General features: G+C 41.8%; 1 protein-coding gene across 4 annotated transcripts in view; it reads left to right on the forward strand.

The window, feature by feature from the left end:
- KCNQ3 (potassium voltage-gated channel subfamily Q member 3) overlaps positions 1-16,897 on the forward strand; it is a 202,527-nt gene that overhangs the window by 161,914 nt on the left and 23,716 nt on the right. For 3 of the 4 annotated variants that reach the window (XM_064644503.1, XM_064644508.1, XM_064644517.1), the window contains exons 2-9: positions 2,743-2,833; positions 4,598-4,724; positions 6,432-6,604; positions 8,812-8,967; positions 10,348-10,458; positions 11,353-11,448; positions 12,829-12,923; positions 14,142-14,168. In XM_064644503.1, coding sequence (XP_064500573.1) covers positions 2,743-2,833; positions 4,598-4,724; positions 6,432-6,604; positions 8,812-8,967; positions 10,348-10,458; positions 11,353-11,448; positions 12,829-12,923; positions 14,142-14,168 — 876 coding nt within the window. Of the gene's footprint in view, positions 1-1,751; positions 1,897-2,742; positions 2,834-4,597; positions 4,725-6,431; positions 6,605-8,811; positions 8,968-10,347; positions 10,459-11,352; positions 11,449-12,828; positions 12,924-14,141; positions 14,169-16,897 lie in introns of those variants that run through there. The other variant, XM_064644526.1, reaches the window with a different exon arrangement.

Below are 16,897 nucleotides of genomic sequence, written 5' to 3' on the forward strand. Positions count from 1 at the left end.
ATTTCTGTTCTAAACTTGCTCAGAATGGCTGATCTGAAATTTTCCTGGCATAAGAAACTTCAGTCTGAACAGCTAATTTTAGGAAAGCCACAGCAAAATAATCCTTCAGGGTTTGCTGTGAAGTGTTTCACTGTTGTCTTTTCCTTGCATGGAGGTTGCTAGTGGATGGAAATTCCCCCCAAAAGGCAGCAGGAGTTATCTGGAGCTCAACTCTGTCATTTACTCCACCTGCAAAGAAGTTGCAAATTCTCAGAACACAGTTCTCTAGCCCTAGGTTTTTTCATACATGAAGGAAATGAAAACCCGAGGCAGGTTAGAGGACACGTGTCTCTGAGCTGAGCCCTCGCACGCTGCCTCCACACTGCAGGCCGTGGCTCTGCTCATTTCACCCAGTGAAACAAAGTGGAGTTTTACTCAGCAAGAAATGAAATCACACTACAGGTATCAGATTGAAATTCAAAATAGGTAGTACAGACTAAACACAGCTTGATTCCTCTGTGTTTGATTCCTTTTTCCCCCTGGATTATTTCAGTACCTTATGCCTATCATTTCTTTGATGTACCCTAGCTATGAAAGCAGGGGATCCAGAGCTTTTATGGAGACATCCTTCCAATTTATTTACTAAACTCAAAGTATTTCTATGGCCACCTGCCCCTCTGTTCCTGTGGATCAGATTTTGGAAGCACATTAAAATGCCCATGATCTGGGTACACAAAGTACGAGAATATGAGCTTTGCCCACTCAACTTCACAGTAATCACTTATGAGACTCCTTTGATTTTTTTACCTCTTTGTATATAAAGGATTTTGAATAGCTTGGCCCTGGGAATAGCAGATCAACGAGGTTGAATTGGATTTACCAGCAGTGGGAGTTAAATTTTCAGTCAAATCTCTGCGTTCTGGAGCCTTACAGACAGACTGATTTATCATGCGTTGTGTTTACTGGAGAGCAGAAATTTACCCTCTCCTATTCTCTTTCAAACCTTTTCGTCTTTTCATCTGCATAGAAATGAGTGCAAAAAGAAAAAGAAAAAAAAAAGAAATGCAGTGCAGTTTTCAAGGGAGGGTTTGTCCTGGTGCTGCATTGTAAAGAAGCGTTTACTGTTTCCCAGGTCTCAGGAAGTGCCAAGTAGATTCATTCCACTGTAACTGCAATGCCATTCTGGGAAGCACACAGCGCGTCAGCTTGGAATAGACCTCCTGAGCAATATACTCCTCTGCCATATCATACAATTCATTCAAAAAATGCAGTATCACCCATTTCATTCTCGAAGAATGCAAATGAGTTAATTAATGCATGTCTGTTCCAGGAATATTCTGACTTAGGATCTTGCCATCACTGCCAGTTTCCCCTGCTCCATCCTGGCTGAGAATCCTTGATCTTCATGAAAGCCCATGTGGTGGGGGGAAACAGTTTTCCCCCTGAAGCTGTAAAATGGTAAATCCCCAGGGGGTGGTGACCCTTAAAGTTTGAGCCAATGAGTGCTTCTGCAAAATATAAACATATCACAAGCGGACTGGAAGAGAAAGTAGTTGTAGTAGTTGTAGAAGAAGTAGCCATGTTGCAGAGCCACGAGCAGAAGGGGCAGGAGCCCCGTTGGGGGCTCTGCCCCCCCCCAGCCCCCGGCTGGGGGGCTACAGGGACTTGGAACAGTGTAAGACTGGGCTAAGTGTCTGTAGCTGAAAGCTGAAGTTTTCTCCACTGTGAGTGGGCAGACGGAGCGGCAGCAGAGCAGCAGTGGACGGAGAAATGGTGGCAGAGAGACAACAGATAAGAACTGAAGAAGCAGTAAACGAACATGCAGCCGAGCAGGAAGACCCAGAGTTGTCTGAGAGAGAAAGCCAGCAGCAGAGAGAGAGCAGGACTAAGCTCTACGGATAGAGACAGAGTTTTGGGGTAAGAACTGAACCAAAAGACCCCAAACCCCTCTGAGACCTCTCCTAGAGAGAGGAGGAGGATGGACTCTTACTTGAGAAGAGTTCTGGAGTGCTGCAGCACCAGAGAGAAGAGCTGAAAAGCTCAGAGAAGGAATGTGGAGGGGGTGACCTTGCCCCCCCCCTCCCCCCCCCCGCTGCCTTGAGACAGAGCACAGAGCTCTGCAAAGGGGGCTTGAATCCCCTGAAGATAGGGACCGTCATGAAGACCCCTGTACTTCGTTGATATGACTGTGGTGAAGTGACCTTTGTCCGGGTGAACACAGCCTACGGAAGAGAAGACCCTCACTTGGAGATGATGGGCCGAGGGGCTTGGATACCCCCTCGTGTGTACTGGCAGAGATCCAGCTACAGCTGCTGCATGGAAGAAAAGAGATAGCCTGCTGCCCTACAGACAATGTTGCTCTGAGAGTGGAAAGGATCTTTTCCTTCTTCCCTCCTGGACTTTTATTTGGAGGGGAGAACAGATTTGATCCATTGTAAATACTTTTATGTCATGGTAGAGATAGTTAAGATTGTATATAATGTATTGTAGTATTTATTTTGTACAGTCATTGTAATATATAATCCCTTCCCCCCATTTTGAGTCTTGTGTGGTGTCTAGAAAACCCATCTTACACTGGGTTGAGATGTGGGAGGGGGGCTAGAACTAGGGAATTGGATTTTGGGGCTCTCAAACCATGACAGCCCATCTCTCTACTCACAAATAGGAAGGGGCCATCCCCTGATGGATTTTATAGGCAATATCTCCAATTCAAATACAGAGAGGGGTAACAATGCTGTGTTTTTTTCTTTTATTTCATTCCAGGTTTCTGATTGTCTTGGGGTGTTTGATCTTAGCTGTCCTGACAACTTTCAAGGAGTATGAAACTGTTTCTGGAGACTGGCTCCTCTTGCTGGTAAGTAGACCGTGGCTGGTGCTTCACTCCAGTAACGCCCTTGAATTGAAATCAGCCCCATCAGCAGGGATGGAAACTTACTCCCAGCTCTGCATGTCATAAGGTTTCTGCCATTGGTCCTGGAGCAGTGACTATACACTTACCTACTGAAGAGTTCCCAGTCCATCGTCAACAAAACCTGATTAAAAAGAAAGTGAGGTTCCTGAGTAAAAAGAAAATGAGAGGAAAAATACCAGCCTGAGGCTTTTGAGCAGTTGCCTAACAGTCCTTCCATCAAATTATCAGTAAATTTCCTATTAACCATGCCAGACCTAAGCACATTTGGAAACTATTTTTTGGGGGGATCTTTCAAATATTTTGATTCTCTCTATAGTAGTCTACTAGTCCCAGTATTTCTTTCAAGGGAGGTCATCAGAATCAGACTCATGCTTGTGCCCAATAACAGCATAACTGAAATTGTTGCAGGCAGTGCCTCTGAGACAAAATGTATTTGCAACAAATACATTCCTTTCTCTGTGTATTCCCGAATGCTGGTTCTATGACTGTTGAACTTCATGCTCAAGACTTTATTTTGTAGGCCTCCCATTTGGCAGAAGAGTTAAAAAATAGAGAACACCCCCCACACTAAGTATAAACATGACATACTCAAAGTTTTATGAAAATGACCTTAACAGTGAACTTTCTCTGCTCCCATAGCTGTCATGAAATAGAGAGCACAACATCTCGCTTAACCTGTCCTTGTCTAAAGTATCCCCAGCAAAATTAATTTTGGGGTCTCAATTTGTCTTTCCCCTTGTATCCCCAGAGGCATGTATATCTGAGCAACAGCAAAATGCCAGAAGGAACGAAAAGTGAATTCCCCTTGCATGTTCCTTCTCAAAAAGTGCCTATATGAAAACACCCTCATCCCTTAGGGAATGTGAAACTTGCTTTTGGTCTCTGTTACCCTGCTTGTAGCCCATCTTTCACCTTTGAAAAAGCCTGAGGTTATTTTTCTTCCTTCTGTGCTTGTTTGTATGTGGCTCTCAGCGGTTTTCAGAAGCATCCAGGAGCTGTGGGTTTGAGCATGAGGAAAAGTGCCCCTTTCCTCCTTGCCAGCTCTTCACAGAGAGGAAGAGTAACCACGTACCCAGGCTGCCCTTGGCCCATCTCTGCTGAGCATCTCAGAGAAGCCCTCTCCTCCCCATTCCCTCCCCGTACTTAGAAAGGTTATTGAGCAAGGTGGAAAATCCCATTTTTTTGTCCACCAAAAATTTGGGGGAACAATACATGCCTTAAATTTGTCCTACATATGTCTTTATCATTGCCTTAAATTTATGACCCTATGAATATACTGTGTCCTGTCCTGTCTCTATAGATATGGCTGCATGAATGAGCTGCTGGTGGGTAATCCTGGGTTACGGGTATAGAGTGCACTGAGGACTTTGCAGTCACCACTCACATATATCTCCCCCTTTTGTGTGGAACGAGGTCTTTCTGTGAAGTAATTGCCCTTACATTAAGGCAGGGTGAGCACTTCACATTTACCCAACAGCAGGGGCAAATTCCTCCTACAGACTATTTAGAAGGCTGGAAAGGCATTTCCCACTTTGCCTTGCCTCTTTCATCAACCTGTATTCTTCCTCCACTTTTTTTCCTCTCTCTCTCGCACATATCCTAACACTTGTGCCTCATTTCCTTCAGCTATTTCCTTCGGGACCTTCTGTCCAGAATTACTGCAAAACTTGTTATAAGACTAACAATTTAGTTTGTGTCTTGATACAGGAAACTTTTGCCATTTTCATCTTTGGAGCAGAGTTTGCCTTAAGAATCTGGGCTGCTGGCTGTTGCTGTCGCTACAAAGGATGGAGGGGGAGACTCAAATTCGCCAGGAAGCCTTTGTGCATGCTGGGTAGGCACAAGCTCTCTGCTACTATTTTCTCTGTTATTGTCCTTTTTCTTCTAAGCCAGTTTGGGGAATGTCGAAGAACTGGTGAATGGCAGTGCAAAGAGCACTGAAATCAGATCTGCCCTTTATGCTAGGACCTGTGTCCTGCTTGGAATAGTTTTTTGAAGTAGCCAGCAATAATTAATTTGAGAGACACTTGGGTATCTAGTCAGTGAGAAAAAAAAATGAATCCTTCTACTCTTCAAACACATTGTCCTTGTCCTGAGTCCCACTGCATTTTTCTTAAACTCATCCCCAAAAAGACTCTCTCTGCCTTCAGTTTCAAACGACTTCAGATCCCAACCCCATCTGATCTTCCTCAGCCCTCTTTCATATTTGTGTTGTGTTTTACCATTGTATTGTCAGTCTGCATTTGCAAACAAGTATCTTTGTGATTTCACCTATGTTGTCTTTCAGGCTTGGAAGGCACTGCCTATTACTATCCATAAAACTACTCATTATTCATGTTTGAATCCCCTCCTGCAACTCCTCATCATAACCACAGACCAACCAGCCAGTATTTAGGAGCTCACTCCCAAGCACCTGTCTTGCACGTCCCCATTCATTCATTTGTACAGCACACAGCACTCTGGGGAGCTGTGGTGCCACATGAATACACACCTCTCTTCCCTCGGCCTCCTTTTGTTCACCTCTTGAGTCTAAATTGTAGACAAAATTTTAACAAATTTTGTTTGTGCATCTATGCTATCCTCAATTTGGTAGTGCTCTTTTATGTTCTACTGTTGTATAGATACATCTTATACTTCTAATAGGTTTGTGAAGTCAGCAGAGTGTGGTGTGAGCAAATGGGATTGACCCTGTCTCATGCCTTCTTGGTAAAATTGCCATCTCACTTCTGAGAATGGATCTTCATTGATATCTGGGTAAAGAACAGAAAATATTTTGGACTTATTAATATCATCTCTCATTTATCACTGCTGCAAATTTATTTTGAGAATGATTGGAAGTGAATAAATCTGAAATTCCCTCTTTTTGGCTGGAAATAGAATATAAAGACAATTTATATTATTATAAATTTTATGTTATTCTAAATTATATATTGTTATTTATATATGTCCAGAGCATGTTTGAAGCTGTTTGGTACCACTTTCTTCTTGTATGTGTATAGGACCAAAAAGCAAGAAGGAAACAAGGAAAAGAGAAAAAAGCAAGAAGTGATGTGATTTTGCATTTCAAACCTCTTCAGTTGATCAGCAAATTGGTCCTGTGAGCACTTAACAAAAAAAAATTGCACTGGCTTGGAGATTTTAATGGGAAAACTCAGCCAAAAGAATCAAATACTAGGTGTACCATCAAAACTGAATTTCTCATCTGCTGACCTGTTCACTGTGGTGTTCCTGTGGTGCAGATGAATAAAAGTCTGTTTTTCTGTCAGCCTTAGGACACTGTTTCTGTGCATCCCTAAGCAGGCTCAGACAGAGTCTCAAGTCCAGTGCATCAATCTGTAAACAGATGCCGAGGCTTTCCGGTAGGTTTTGTTTGTGATGCTGCCTGTGTGGCAGGTGCAGATATCTGTTTAATTGGAAAGAGCAGGCATTTCCAGGCAGCTTCAAAATTTGCCATGGGAAATTTTCAACACAACCAGATGGGATTAAGAAGCAGGTGATAGGGCCACTCTCGTTGGCAGGCTTTGTTCTTTTCACCTTGCAGATATCTTTGTGCTGATTGCTTCAGTGCCAGTGGTTGCTGTTGGGAACCAGGGCAATGTTCTGGCCACGTCTCTCAGAAGCCTCCGCTTCCTTCAGATCCTACGGATGCTCCGAATGGACAGGCGAGGCGGCACTTGGAAACTTTTAGGATCAGCTATTTGTGCACATAGCAAAGTAAGTGAGGAGCTTGCAGGGCTCAGCTGGGGCTTGGGGAGAAAGATTGAGGGAAAAGAGAAGGGATACACAGGTACAGCAATGCCTTGGGATTATGTTTAGTAGTTCCAAAAATAGTTTTGTTCTTTAAGTTTTATTCCCTCTTTCTTTCTCTGAACCATTTCTGCCCCTTGTTTTACCCTTCTCCACTCAATAGTGGTGCTGGGAAGGGAGAGTATGTTCATTCCCACACATTACAACAGAAGTTTTGCCTTTACACTGAATGAGAGCAGGGACAACCCTTTAATGGTGAAAGATGCTGAAATCTTTGACAGAAATGCCTGCGAAGCTGCAACGTGTTTGTAGTGGCTTCTCAGACTTGTCTGATCAACAGATGGAGCAGGACTCCAAAGGGATGGCAAGAGGCTGATTAGCAGAAATGTGGTTTCAGGGTGAACTACTGGTAAAATTTTTCTGTGTAGGCATGGGTCAGACAATACAGAAATGCACACAGTGTGAACTGAGACAGGGAAAATTTCTAAAATCATCTTTCTTTGGTCTAACTTGATGCTGTAGTCAGACACACCCTGTCTCGCACCAGACAGATACTTGTGTTCTTGCATTTTCACAAAACATTATTACAAGTTAAAAACTATCTGCATAATAATCCTCTAGATAAGATTTCTCATCTGCAAAGGGTGTAAAAAAATTTCATAGACTCTGTGCTACATACTGCTATTTCTTATCCATGAGTGACATTCCTGACATTTTAGAGGGGTTTGAAAATTAAAATGCCAGCTGGTACAGCATAATTAGACTTTGCTTCTGCATGGTGGCTGATGGGGATACCCACCCTGCTTCATTGCTTACCAGCTTCTGTTTCTTCCCTGTATAAACTTGCTACAAGGCAGGTGGCACATAAACAGAGACAAAAATGTTTCCTGGGAAACAGATCATGGAAGAAGTTTGTAGCAAAGACATTGTTTAGAAATTGTTTAAGGCTTCATTTTGTGGAATTTCATTCACATGCTACTTGTTTGGTTACCCACCACCACCCTTTGAATCTCAGCTGGCTCAGAGAGATAAGAAGGGGTTTAAGAACTTTGCTTTATTGGAGACAATGAAGAAACAATTTTGCTAACAGTTTTCTTCTATGATTGCACACCAGAAATTAGCTGAGAAAGTTCACTTATCTCAAGATTCAATTTTGAAGTTCTCAGCTTGAATGCTTTATTTTTTTTTCTTCCAATACAGTTCTCATAAAATTAAGTAGAATATTGATTTTTTTTCACCCACTTTTGAAGAACTTCGCCAAATTTTTTTCTTCTTTGTATCAGACATTGTTGGGATTTTAACTTGGGTAGCTTCATCTCCCACCTCAGTAGGATTAGACACATACTCCACTTCAGTCACTCTCCCTAAAACAGGGAGGCTCAGGTTTTGTTTTCACACAGATGCTTTTCAAGGTCTGTTCTTATTGCATGAATTCATGTTGAAAACATCATTCATTCATGATGGAATCCACTTTGATATGGCTAAAGAGAAGGAACTGCATCCTGCTGTCGTGGGGTATCTATTGATAGGTTTCGGTCTGTGAAGAAAAGAACACACACACACACACACACAAAACACTTAGGAATGTAACACCTGCACACAGTCAAACAGCTTTGTCCTTGTACTCCTTAAAACTCAAGGCTGTGTCCATGGGAACATCCAATTAGCCTTACTGTTCTCATGGGAAACAGCCTAACACTATACAATATTTCAAACTCCTCAAGCTTCAGGGGTTTCGTGGAGCTGCCACTTCCACCCACATCCTGCAGCTGTGGCTCTCTGGAGGGAGGGAGAGGGCAGAGCTGTGATTTGCTGGCTAAGACTGACCAAGCCCAGAGGCGGAAGGGATGTGAAGAGCCAAGGTCAGGGACAGAGGCCTGCAGCAGCCGTGTCACGGGTGCAGCTACGTCCTTAGCCCAGCGTTACGCAGAACTACAGCTGCAGATTGCTCCGAGCTGTTCCCCAGGAAGATGCCATGTAAGGGCTAATTCTTGTAAATCTCTGCATTATTTCCCACTGAGTGCTGAGCTGGGCTGGGCAGGGTCTGTGACCAAGCCAGCAGTGACAGCTCTGCTGTTACCCTGTGTGCTTCTCTCTCCTCCTGATGTTTACTCTGCTACTGTGGGTATTGAGGATGTTTTCAGCCCCTTCATGTCCATCTGTTTCTTTTGCAGGAGCTCATCACTGCTTGGTACATCGGGTTCTTGACGCTCATCTTATCCTCGTTTCTTGTTTATCTGGTTGAAAAAGATGTTCCTGAAAAAGATGCTAATGGAGTGGAGATGAAAGAAGAGTTTGAAACCTATGCAGATGCACTGTGGTGGGGGCTGGTAAGTGACTCCAAAAATACCTTATCCCCTTCTTAAAAACTTCATACCCAAGAAGAGATAAGATGTTGATGTTAGAGACTATAGTGCAAGGGCTGCTATATTTGGGTAAAAGGCATGTTACCTGTGTAAAATTACCAAAGTAGGGGTGACTCTACAACCAAATAACAGAACTTACATCCCTGTTGATTTTCAGGTTGATTTTCAGTCAGACAAAGGCCCTTAGATGCTTAAACCTCCTTCAGAAATCAGTCTGTGCTCCTGGCTTCTGGGAACCCTCTCTTTTAGAGGAGTATCTCTTCAGGTACAACTGCACTATGCCTATGGAAGACCTGGCTTTCATGAAAGCAGTGTCCTGCCTGTGGGAGCTGCATCCCTCAGAAAATGGCAGAATCAGAGCTGCCAATGGATGGTTCTGTTGGACAAACAAAGAGCATCAAAAGTTTGGGCAGTTGAGGTAGACATTCATGGAAGTTTGCTTCTTAAGGAGCCAATGACTGAAGATGTCTCTGGATTCAGATGCAGGAAGTAGAAAAATATTTCTGGAAAGGTTAACTCAACAATTCTCATGTCTTACATGTATTCCACAAAAATCAGGTAGTAGGATGCTGAACAAGAGGGACCTTTGATACATCTGTTCTTGTCTCTTCTGATGAAGAGAGGACTAACTTATTTGATCACAAAATATTCCTGTCATTCCAGCATTCATGTTGCTTTGCTACTGATAGTCAGAGAATCCTATGTAATGCTGTAACTAAAATTCAGCAGCTTATTTTTTATTTAATGTAGTTCACTCATAAATGGCAAGATATTTCCTTGCACCTCCCCAACCTCCCCATTATTAGTCAAAAGGTACTGTTGCATAGAACACCTGGATGTTTTCATATCCTTTCATATCCAGGACATTTAGACAGAGTCTCACTGGTGAGAAAAGGTACACAACTGGAAATTAACAACTGAGAAGGAAAGGAGTACGTTTTCACAAAGTCGTCTTTGTTTTTAAAAGACCAGGAGCTCACACAGAGCTCATCCTGACTGATTGTTAAAGGCCTGTAAGTTGTTAACTGGCAAGTCCCATTCCTAACTGTGCACTGATGGTGGGCGGGAAACTCACTGTACAGGCAATGTCCCATGAAGTTCCCTGGCAGCAAATGCATCCTAGAGAGGCAGCTGCTTCAGGACTAAATGCATTCTCCGTGCAATGCCTTGGGACTGTGACACCATTAAAGAAAATTGGTTGGCCCATCATCAAGATCCTATTTCAAGGAGCTGTGCATGAGCACCCACAGAGCAAAGTGAGTTATGAAGGTTTTGTGGTGACATTTAAAGCAGAGCTGTTGGCTTTCTTTTTCTCATGGGGAGTCCTGTTCATTCTGCCCACAGATCACCCTGGCTACGATTGGGTACGGCGACAAGACCCCCAAAACATGGGAGGGACGGCTGATTGCAGCTACCTTCTCTCTCATTGGAGTGTCTTTCTTTGCTCTTCCTGCAGTAAGTACCTTTCCCCTCCTCTCTTAGACACAGCCCAGTGCTGTGGACTTGCAAAAAAAACATAAAGCGAACTTTCTGTAGAACCAAATCCCCTTGTAAGAATTAATTCAGAGACTTGAGGGTGTCTATATCAGTAAACTAAACCTATTTCTTCCCAACTTTGCATAGAGCTTATTGGGAGTAATATACCACCCCCAATACTCGTCAAATCATGGGTGGGCATTGTCTGACAGTGCTGGCTGGCACACAAACAGAATTAATCCAGCAAGTGAACAGTCTGGGAAATCACAAGGTAGTTCATGAGACTGTACTCTGGCACATGTTAGTTTACTGGTATTGACATAGGCCCCACAAGACATATTTTTGAAGGATTTACAGCCTATTGTTTTGATAATTAGAATTGGGCCCATCTTACCCAGCCTTGTATTTCCCTTGCCAGCAAAGTCCTCAGGTGAGAATGAGACAAGATCTGAGTGAGATGGGCTGAATAGCAACAGAAAGTGTCCCAAGCCCAGATTTTAGGATACTTTTCCTTTACATCGGGACCTGGAAAGAATTTCACAGAGGATGGCAAGTCCTGCACACCCAAATCCAGAGTATGGTTTAGCATAGCTCTTGTATCACACAAACACAGTTTCACTCTGCCCTGAGCGTGAAGTAATACACCACATGGACACCTCCAGCTTGGAAAGGCAGTAGACATTGAAGAAGCCTGTCAAGGACCTTAAAATGGTCTGTGGTCCTTGAGAAGACCATGAACATCTCCTGTCTTACGAGTGGAGCAGCGGAAAAGACATGCTGTCTCAATCTCCCCCCACAGACCTGTTTCTTCTCATCATTAATCCATTTTTTCCTAAGAATTCTCTAAAATCTTGTATCACTCTGTGTTTTCAGGGCATTTTGGGCTCAGGGCTGGCGCTGAAGGTCCAGGAGCAACATCGTCAAAAACATTTTGAGAAAAGAAGAAAGCCAGCAGCTGAACTCATTCAGGTTTGCAGCCACTTACGCTTTCCTTGAGAAAGTGTTGTGTGTGAAGACTGCTCAATCATGTTAAAAAGGGCCACCACTTCTCCCCTGCCCAAATCCTCATTTCCCATTCCAGGATGTGGGAAGCTGTGTTTGTTAGTTTTTTCACACCGAGCTAGGTAGTCCAGAGGTCCTTGCAGTTTTTAAGGAATTGTTCAACTCCCAGAATATCTTTCAGAAAAACGTCTTTAAAGAAAGGGTCTCATCTGCTAGGTTCTGGAAACCAACTAACTTCTGCATCAGTGCCACAAAATCACAGAAAACAAGCTGTTGAAAACATATTCTTTCCAAAATACAGGTTTTGTTAGTTCCCTTGAGAGAGTGCTTTTATGTGCAAACAAAGTTACGTTGGTATTGATGTGAAAACAGCAATAGAAGTAACACAATAGACAGCGACTGTTTCAATCAAGGCAAATAAATAGAATGCGTTGTTTTAAAAAACTAAAACACACTCTGGATCTTCTGTTATGTCACTGAATGATCTGAGAATTCATTGGGAAGAGAGTCCTTAGCTCACTTGGATTTCAGTTACAGCCTTTATTATTAATTCAGAAAATTAAGCTTAAAATCACTAGTCTTGGTGCTGAGAAGTTTGACAGGAGTTACTCTTACTAGATATGGAGCACATCCTGATGGCAGTGAAAGAAATAGAAGCATTTTTACAGAGGGATAGAGAAAGTTTCTGTGATATCAGATGAAAGTGTTGGTGCTCAGGACTGCCCAGGATCAAACCAGTCCTCATGATAAACAGACTGAGTGGCATATTACACTGTTCTCATTACAAACACTCTTTAGCAAACAGAAGGATCTGCAGTCATGAGTTGTGAATGGAATTCATCTTTTAAATCAAAGCATCTTCCCTTAGCAGGTAGTTTGCTTAGCTACAGTGGGTTTTAGGTATGTGCTTAAAGAATTTTCTTTGGAGAATTTTGATTGGAGCTAAATGTTGAAATAGAAAATCGCTCAGCAAAATTTCCTCTGATGATACATTAGGTAATAAACTATCTTAAGCACTTCCAGAATTACTGCACAAGTCCAGCAGCACTTGAAGCTCTTTAAGCTCTTTCTCTCTCAGAAAGGAGAATAAAACCAGTTTAGTCTAATGTAATGTGATGTTGATATTGGTGGTTCTCTCCATGTTCTGTCTCCTTTACAGCCCTCCTAGATCATAATCCAGTGTCAGTAGTTGTACCATATAGTGCTACTCATTTGGTATGGCTGATTAGTAATTAATTTCTAGATAGTCACTCAGGTGCATTGTTGTGTTCTTTGAAAGTCTGGCTGCAATCAGCCTGGGGAATAGCTTTACTTGACACTAATTATTTCCTCTCCCCTGTAATTCAGGCTGCTTGGAGATACTATGCTACTAACCCCAACAGGATTGATTTAGTTGCTACCTGGAGGTTTTATGAATCAATTGTATCATTTCCATTTTTCAGGTAAGTGCATTGTGCGCTTCTCCGTCATCATTTTCTATGAAGTATCAGTCAGGACAGGAAACACAGACTTTACACATATCAATGAGGCTTTTGTAGGTAACAAATATTTCCCAGAAAACTGCTCTGAGGAAAAGGAAACTCTTCTGAGGTTGTGGTTTTATTTCATTCACCACTTCTGAGTTTATTGGAAAGCATTCCACACATAAAGACATTCAGATATAATGGATGCTCCTGTGTTTATGGCCATGAGTCTGTCTGATTCTCGTTTTTCTTGCCTGTCAAACAGGCACCTTTCTCACACTCAGGTCTTAAATTTTAAAATGTTGTTTAAAAACCTATATGGCCCTATGAAAGCCGAGATTTTAGCAATAGACTATCAGTTGCTAATAATAGAAATTACTTATCCAAGTTAATGTTTTAAGCTTTCATTCTAGACTTGCTGTTGGGCCTCATTCCGAAAAAAAAGTACCCTTAAACTAGTGCTTGGCTCAAACACAGCTCTCCACATTAAGTTCTGCCCACTGCACTAATATTGCAGCTCCAGCTGTTGCTCAAAACTGACCTAAAAAGTTTCAGGCTCCTACCTTCACAAAGTGCAAATTGCAAATACTAACTCTTTGTTTTATTTGCAATATATTTCTTTAGGATCAATTTCATATACTTCAAAAAGGAAATCTCTAAAAATAAACCCACCATAAGTGTTTAATTAAGGTTCAGTACATGTCTTTCCTTTTCTTTAGCCTTTCTCACTATCTGTCTATTCTCACCTTTTCCATTATGGAGTAATTTCTAGAGGGTTTCTGGACCTCAGGCTTTTTTTAGAGGAGAATTTTCAGACTCGTGAAGAGTCCAGACTAATTACTGTGACTTCAAGCTTGTTCATTGTATGTAGGTTCCTCTGATTTGAACATAACCTGAAATTTAATAGGTGTTTTGCAAATAAGGCTCTGGGAGAGAGGGCAAAAGAGATCACCTCTCACCAAAGACTGCATTGCCAATCTAAGCATCACAGATTGGTTTCAGGAATCTATATCACTTTCTTTGCTTTATGGCTAGTTGAAAATATAGCTTTTATTCTGCTGTCAGTTATGGTCACAGAACAAAAGATGTATAATCTATTAGCAGTAGATTAGTAATTTATATTTAAAAAATTGCTGAATTTATTATATGACTCCTTTTTCCTTGCTTTCTTGTAATGCTTCCTCTCTTCTATAAAAGGAAAGAGCAATTGGATGGTACTGCCAGGTATGTAGGTGCCATTATTTTATATATATGTTTTCATACAGTTATTGGAGGACGCAAGTTAAATAGTTCCTTGTGGATTCATGAGCTGTTAACCAAAACATGCTACTAACACCACAGGTAGCCATAAAAAGTTATTAACCAATCCATTTTCTAACTGCTTGCTTTTTTCCAAATATAACAACACAGCTAAAATGCTAACTGTACAAAGGCAGTGTTGCTTGCTGATTGTCTGTAAACAGCTTTATTGTTTGTTATGATTAATCATGGTCTAGATTTCTTCTGATCCATGCCATAGAGGCAGAGTTTAGCATCCAGGCTGGTCTGGGGGGAATTTAAAGTTCTGCTTCATGCTGTTGTTTCATAGTCTTGCATAGAGCAATGTTATGGTGTAAGGGATGAAGTCTCTGTTGATTTACCATGTGCAAAGATTTCTTAACAATAAATACTAAGATGGATGTCTCAGATGGAACAGCAGGATAGTCAATCTCTCTGGCAGTACTGTAAAAGCTACATTAAATTTGAGGCTTTGGTCCCACCCCTGCTGAAAAAAATGAGAAAGCTCCCCATCACACTGGGGAATTTACAAGCAATGAAAATGAAGGAGTCATCAATCCTAATACTGGTCAGTCACTGAAGACTGCAGCAGAGCAGTCATTGTCAGTCAACCTGCAAGGTCTCAAATGGAAATGATATATTTATAATCCTCTTCAGCTAAGTAGAAGAGTCAAAGGCACATACAGTAATTCTGAGGCAAAAGTTTAAGCTAGACTGCTATCAATGGATCATCCATAATGAAATTCAGTAGCAATTAAAAGAAAAACAGCTCCACAGACTCTTGCTGAAGCTAGGACAGTGTAGAGAAAAGGAACAAGAATTGTAGCAATATTTGAAAAATGTTAGTCAGAGGTCAGGCTTGAGTTCCAGTCCCTGGCCTGATGAAAAATTATCTTTTATTTGTTTGTTTTTCATGCAACACACGACAGCTTCAATAAAGGAAGTTGGAAAAAAAATATTAACACTTGCTGTTCTCTGAATTTTTAGGGTTCAGACCTCCTTTAACAGAAAGGGAAAACCTATACCAAGTTTTCTCACAATACAGGCAAGTGTTGTAGTGACAAATTATTGGGAAAAGTTGTCTTCCCCCTCTTGCCACCATAATCATGAGCTAACCTGCTCCTCCTCGAAGACTGCCTGGATGGGAGCTACCTAGTTTGGAAACCCTCAGGAATCTTATGTACTCCACATCCATGGCACTGCCCAGGCTAAGCAGTCACTAACATAGATGTCTGGAGATTTCAGCCATCTGCAGTGTCAACAACAGCTGAATTCTGGTTTTTAATATGTAGGAGAGAGCTTAGGGGCTGAAATCCTTTTAAGCATGTAATTCCATACCTTGAGTCAAAATGTTCTGACTCACATGCAGCAGCAGATTAAAATTAGGTAAGTGAATGGCTGCTGCTGTTGACTGTTGGTCACAGCCCCCCAGAGAAGCTCCTGAACCTGCAGCAGCCAAACAGTTTGTGGAGTAGTTTCTGAGTTAGTGTAGTTTTCAGATGAGTAGAAATCATTTTATCTTGACACACTGAATTGAAAATGGAAAAGTATGACTCACAACTCAAACTCTTTAAAACTATAATCCCAAGACCCTTCATTCTAGCTGGATATATCTTGCTTTTATGTTGTTACATATGTAATAACCTCTAGCAAAATCATCAGTAAACCTGCCTTGGAGCCTTCCTGTTAGCAGGAATGTGTTTATGGAATGAAGCATTCAATTAAAGGCATTGGAAACCCTCCAGGTAAACAGACAGATGATGGTACTTGTGGGAGCATCCACTGACTTCAGTAGAACTGGGATTGAGCCATAAAATCTGGTTGTTTTGACAGTCCTACCTCCCATCTCTCATAAAACTCTTATTTACAGACCAGATAAGCTAAAAAAAAAAAAAAAAAAACGGAAAAGAAAAAACTTCTTCCTCCTACAGTGATTTAGTATAGAATGTATTACTCATACTCCACTGCAGTTTGTGCTTTGGCTGTACTGAAATAAATGAGCAATAAAGGAACGTGGTACTACTGGAGAGAACAGCCCATAAATGCCATCAGTCTCCAGGTTCTTCCATCGGTTAAGTACTTAATGGGAAAGTTGCTGTAGTAATAAATGGCATTGTCTAGTCAGTGGTTGATAAAGAAGAGAGAAGAATTGGTCCAAAGCTTTCACAGAAGCTTTTAATAAAGGTAAAAATTACACCTGACTGTTTCAAAATTTGAGGATTGGGAGCACTTTAAGTGGCAGGGTTTCTACTGAGTGGTGTGAAAACTCTTTAGGAACTCCACAGTTCTAGAAGTAAACACTGTGACAGATCCTTCTATGATCACTCCTTGGAAGCAGGAGCTGACATTATGAAAAAGACACAGCTACATACAGCTCCTTGTTCTTGGACCATTTGGGAAAAACATAGAGGACACAACAAAGTGGAAGAGTCCACTTTGGAAGTTGGAACCCAAGGCAAGGCTGCAAGAAACGACTTGTCATAGTAGAAAACCAATTGAGGTTTGGCAGCAGCCCCTTCAAGGCTTTACTGAAGCTCCCTTTAAACTAAAACTGTGAAGATATGAGATATGATGAAGGGGACAATTGACTGCCCTGGAGCTGGACTGGGTCCTGTGAGCAATGAAGGGAAGAGGAACATGTGATGCAGCTCTGTTAAGAATAGCATTTTCCCTAT

The sequence above is a fragment of the Pseudopipra pipra genome, chromosome 1, assembly GCF_036250125.1.
Source record: "Pseudopipra pipra isolate bDixPip1 chromosome 1, bDixPip1.hap1, whole genome shotgun sequence".
Lineage (NCBI taxonomy): Eukaryota > Metazoa > Chordata > Aves > Passeriformes > Pipridae > Pseudopipra > Pseudopipra pipra.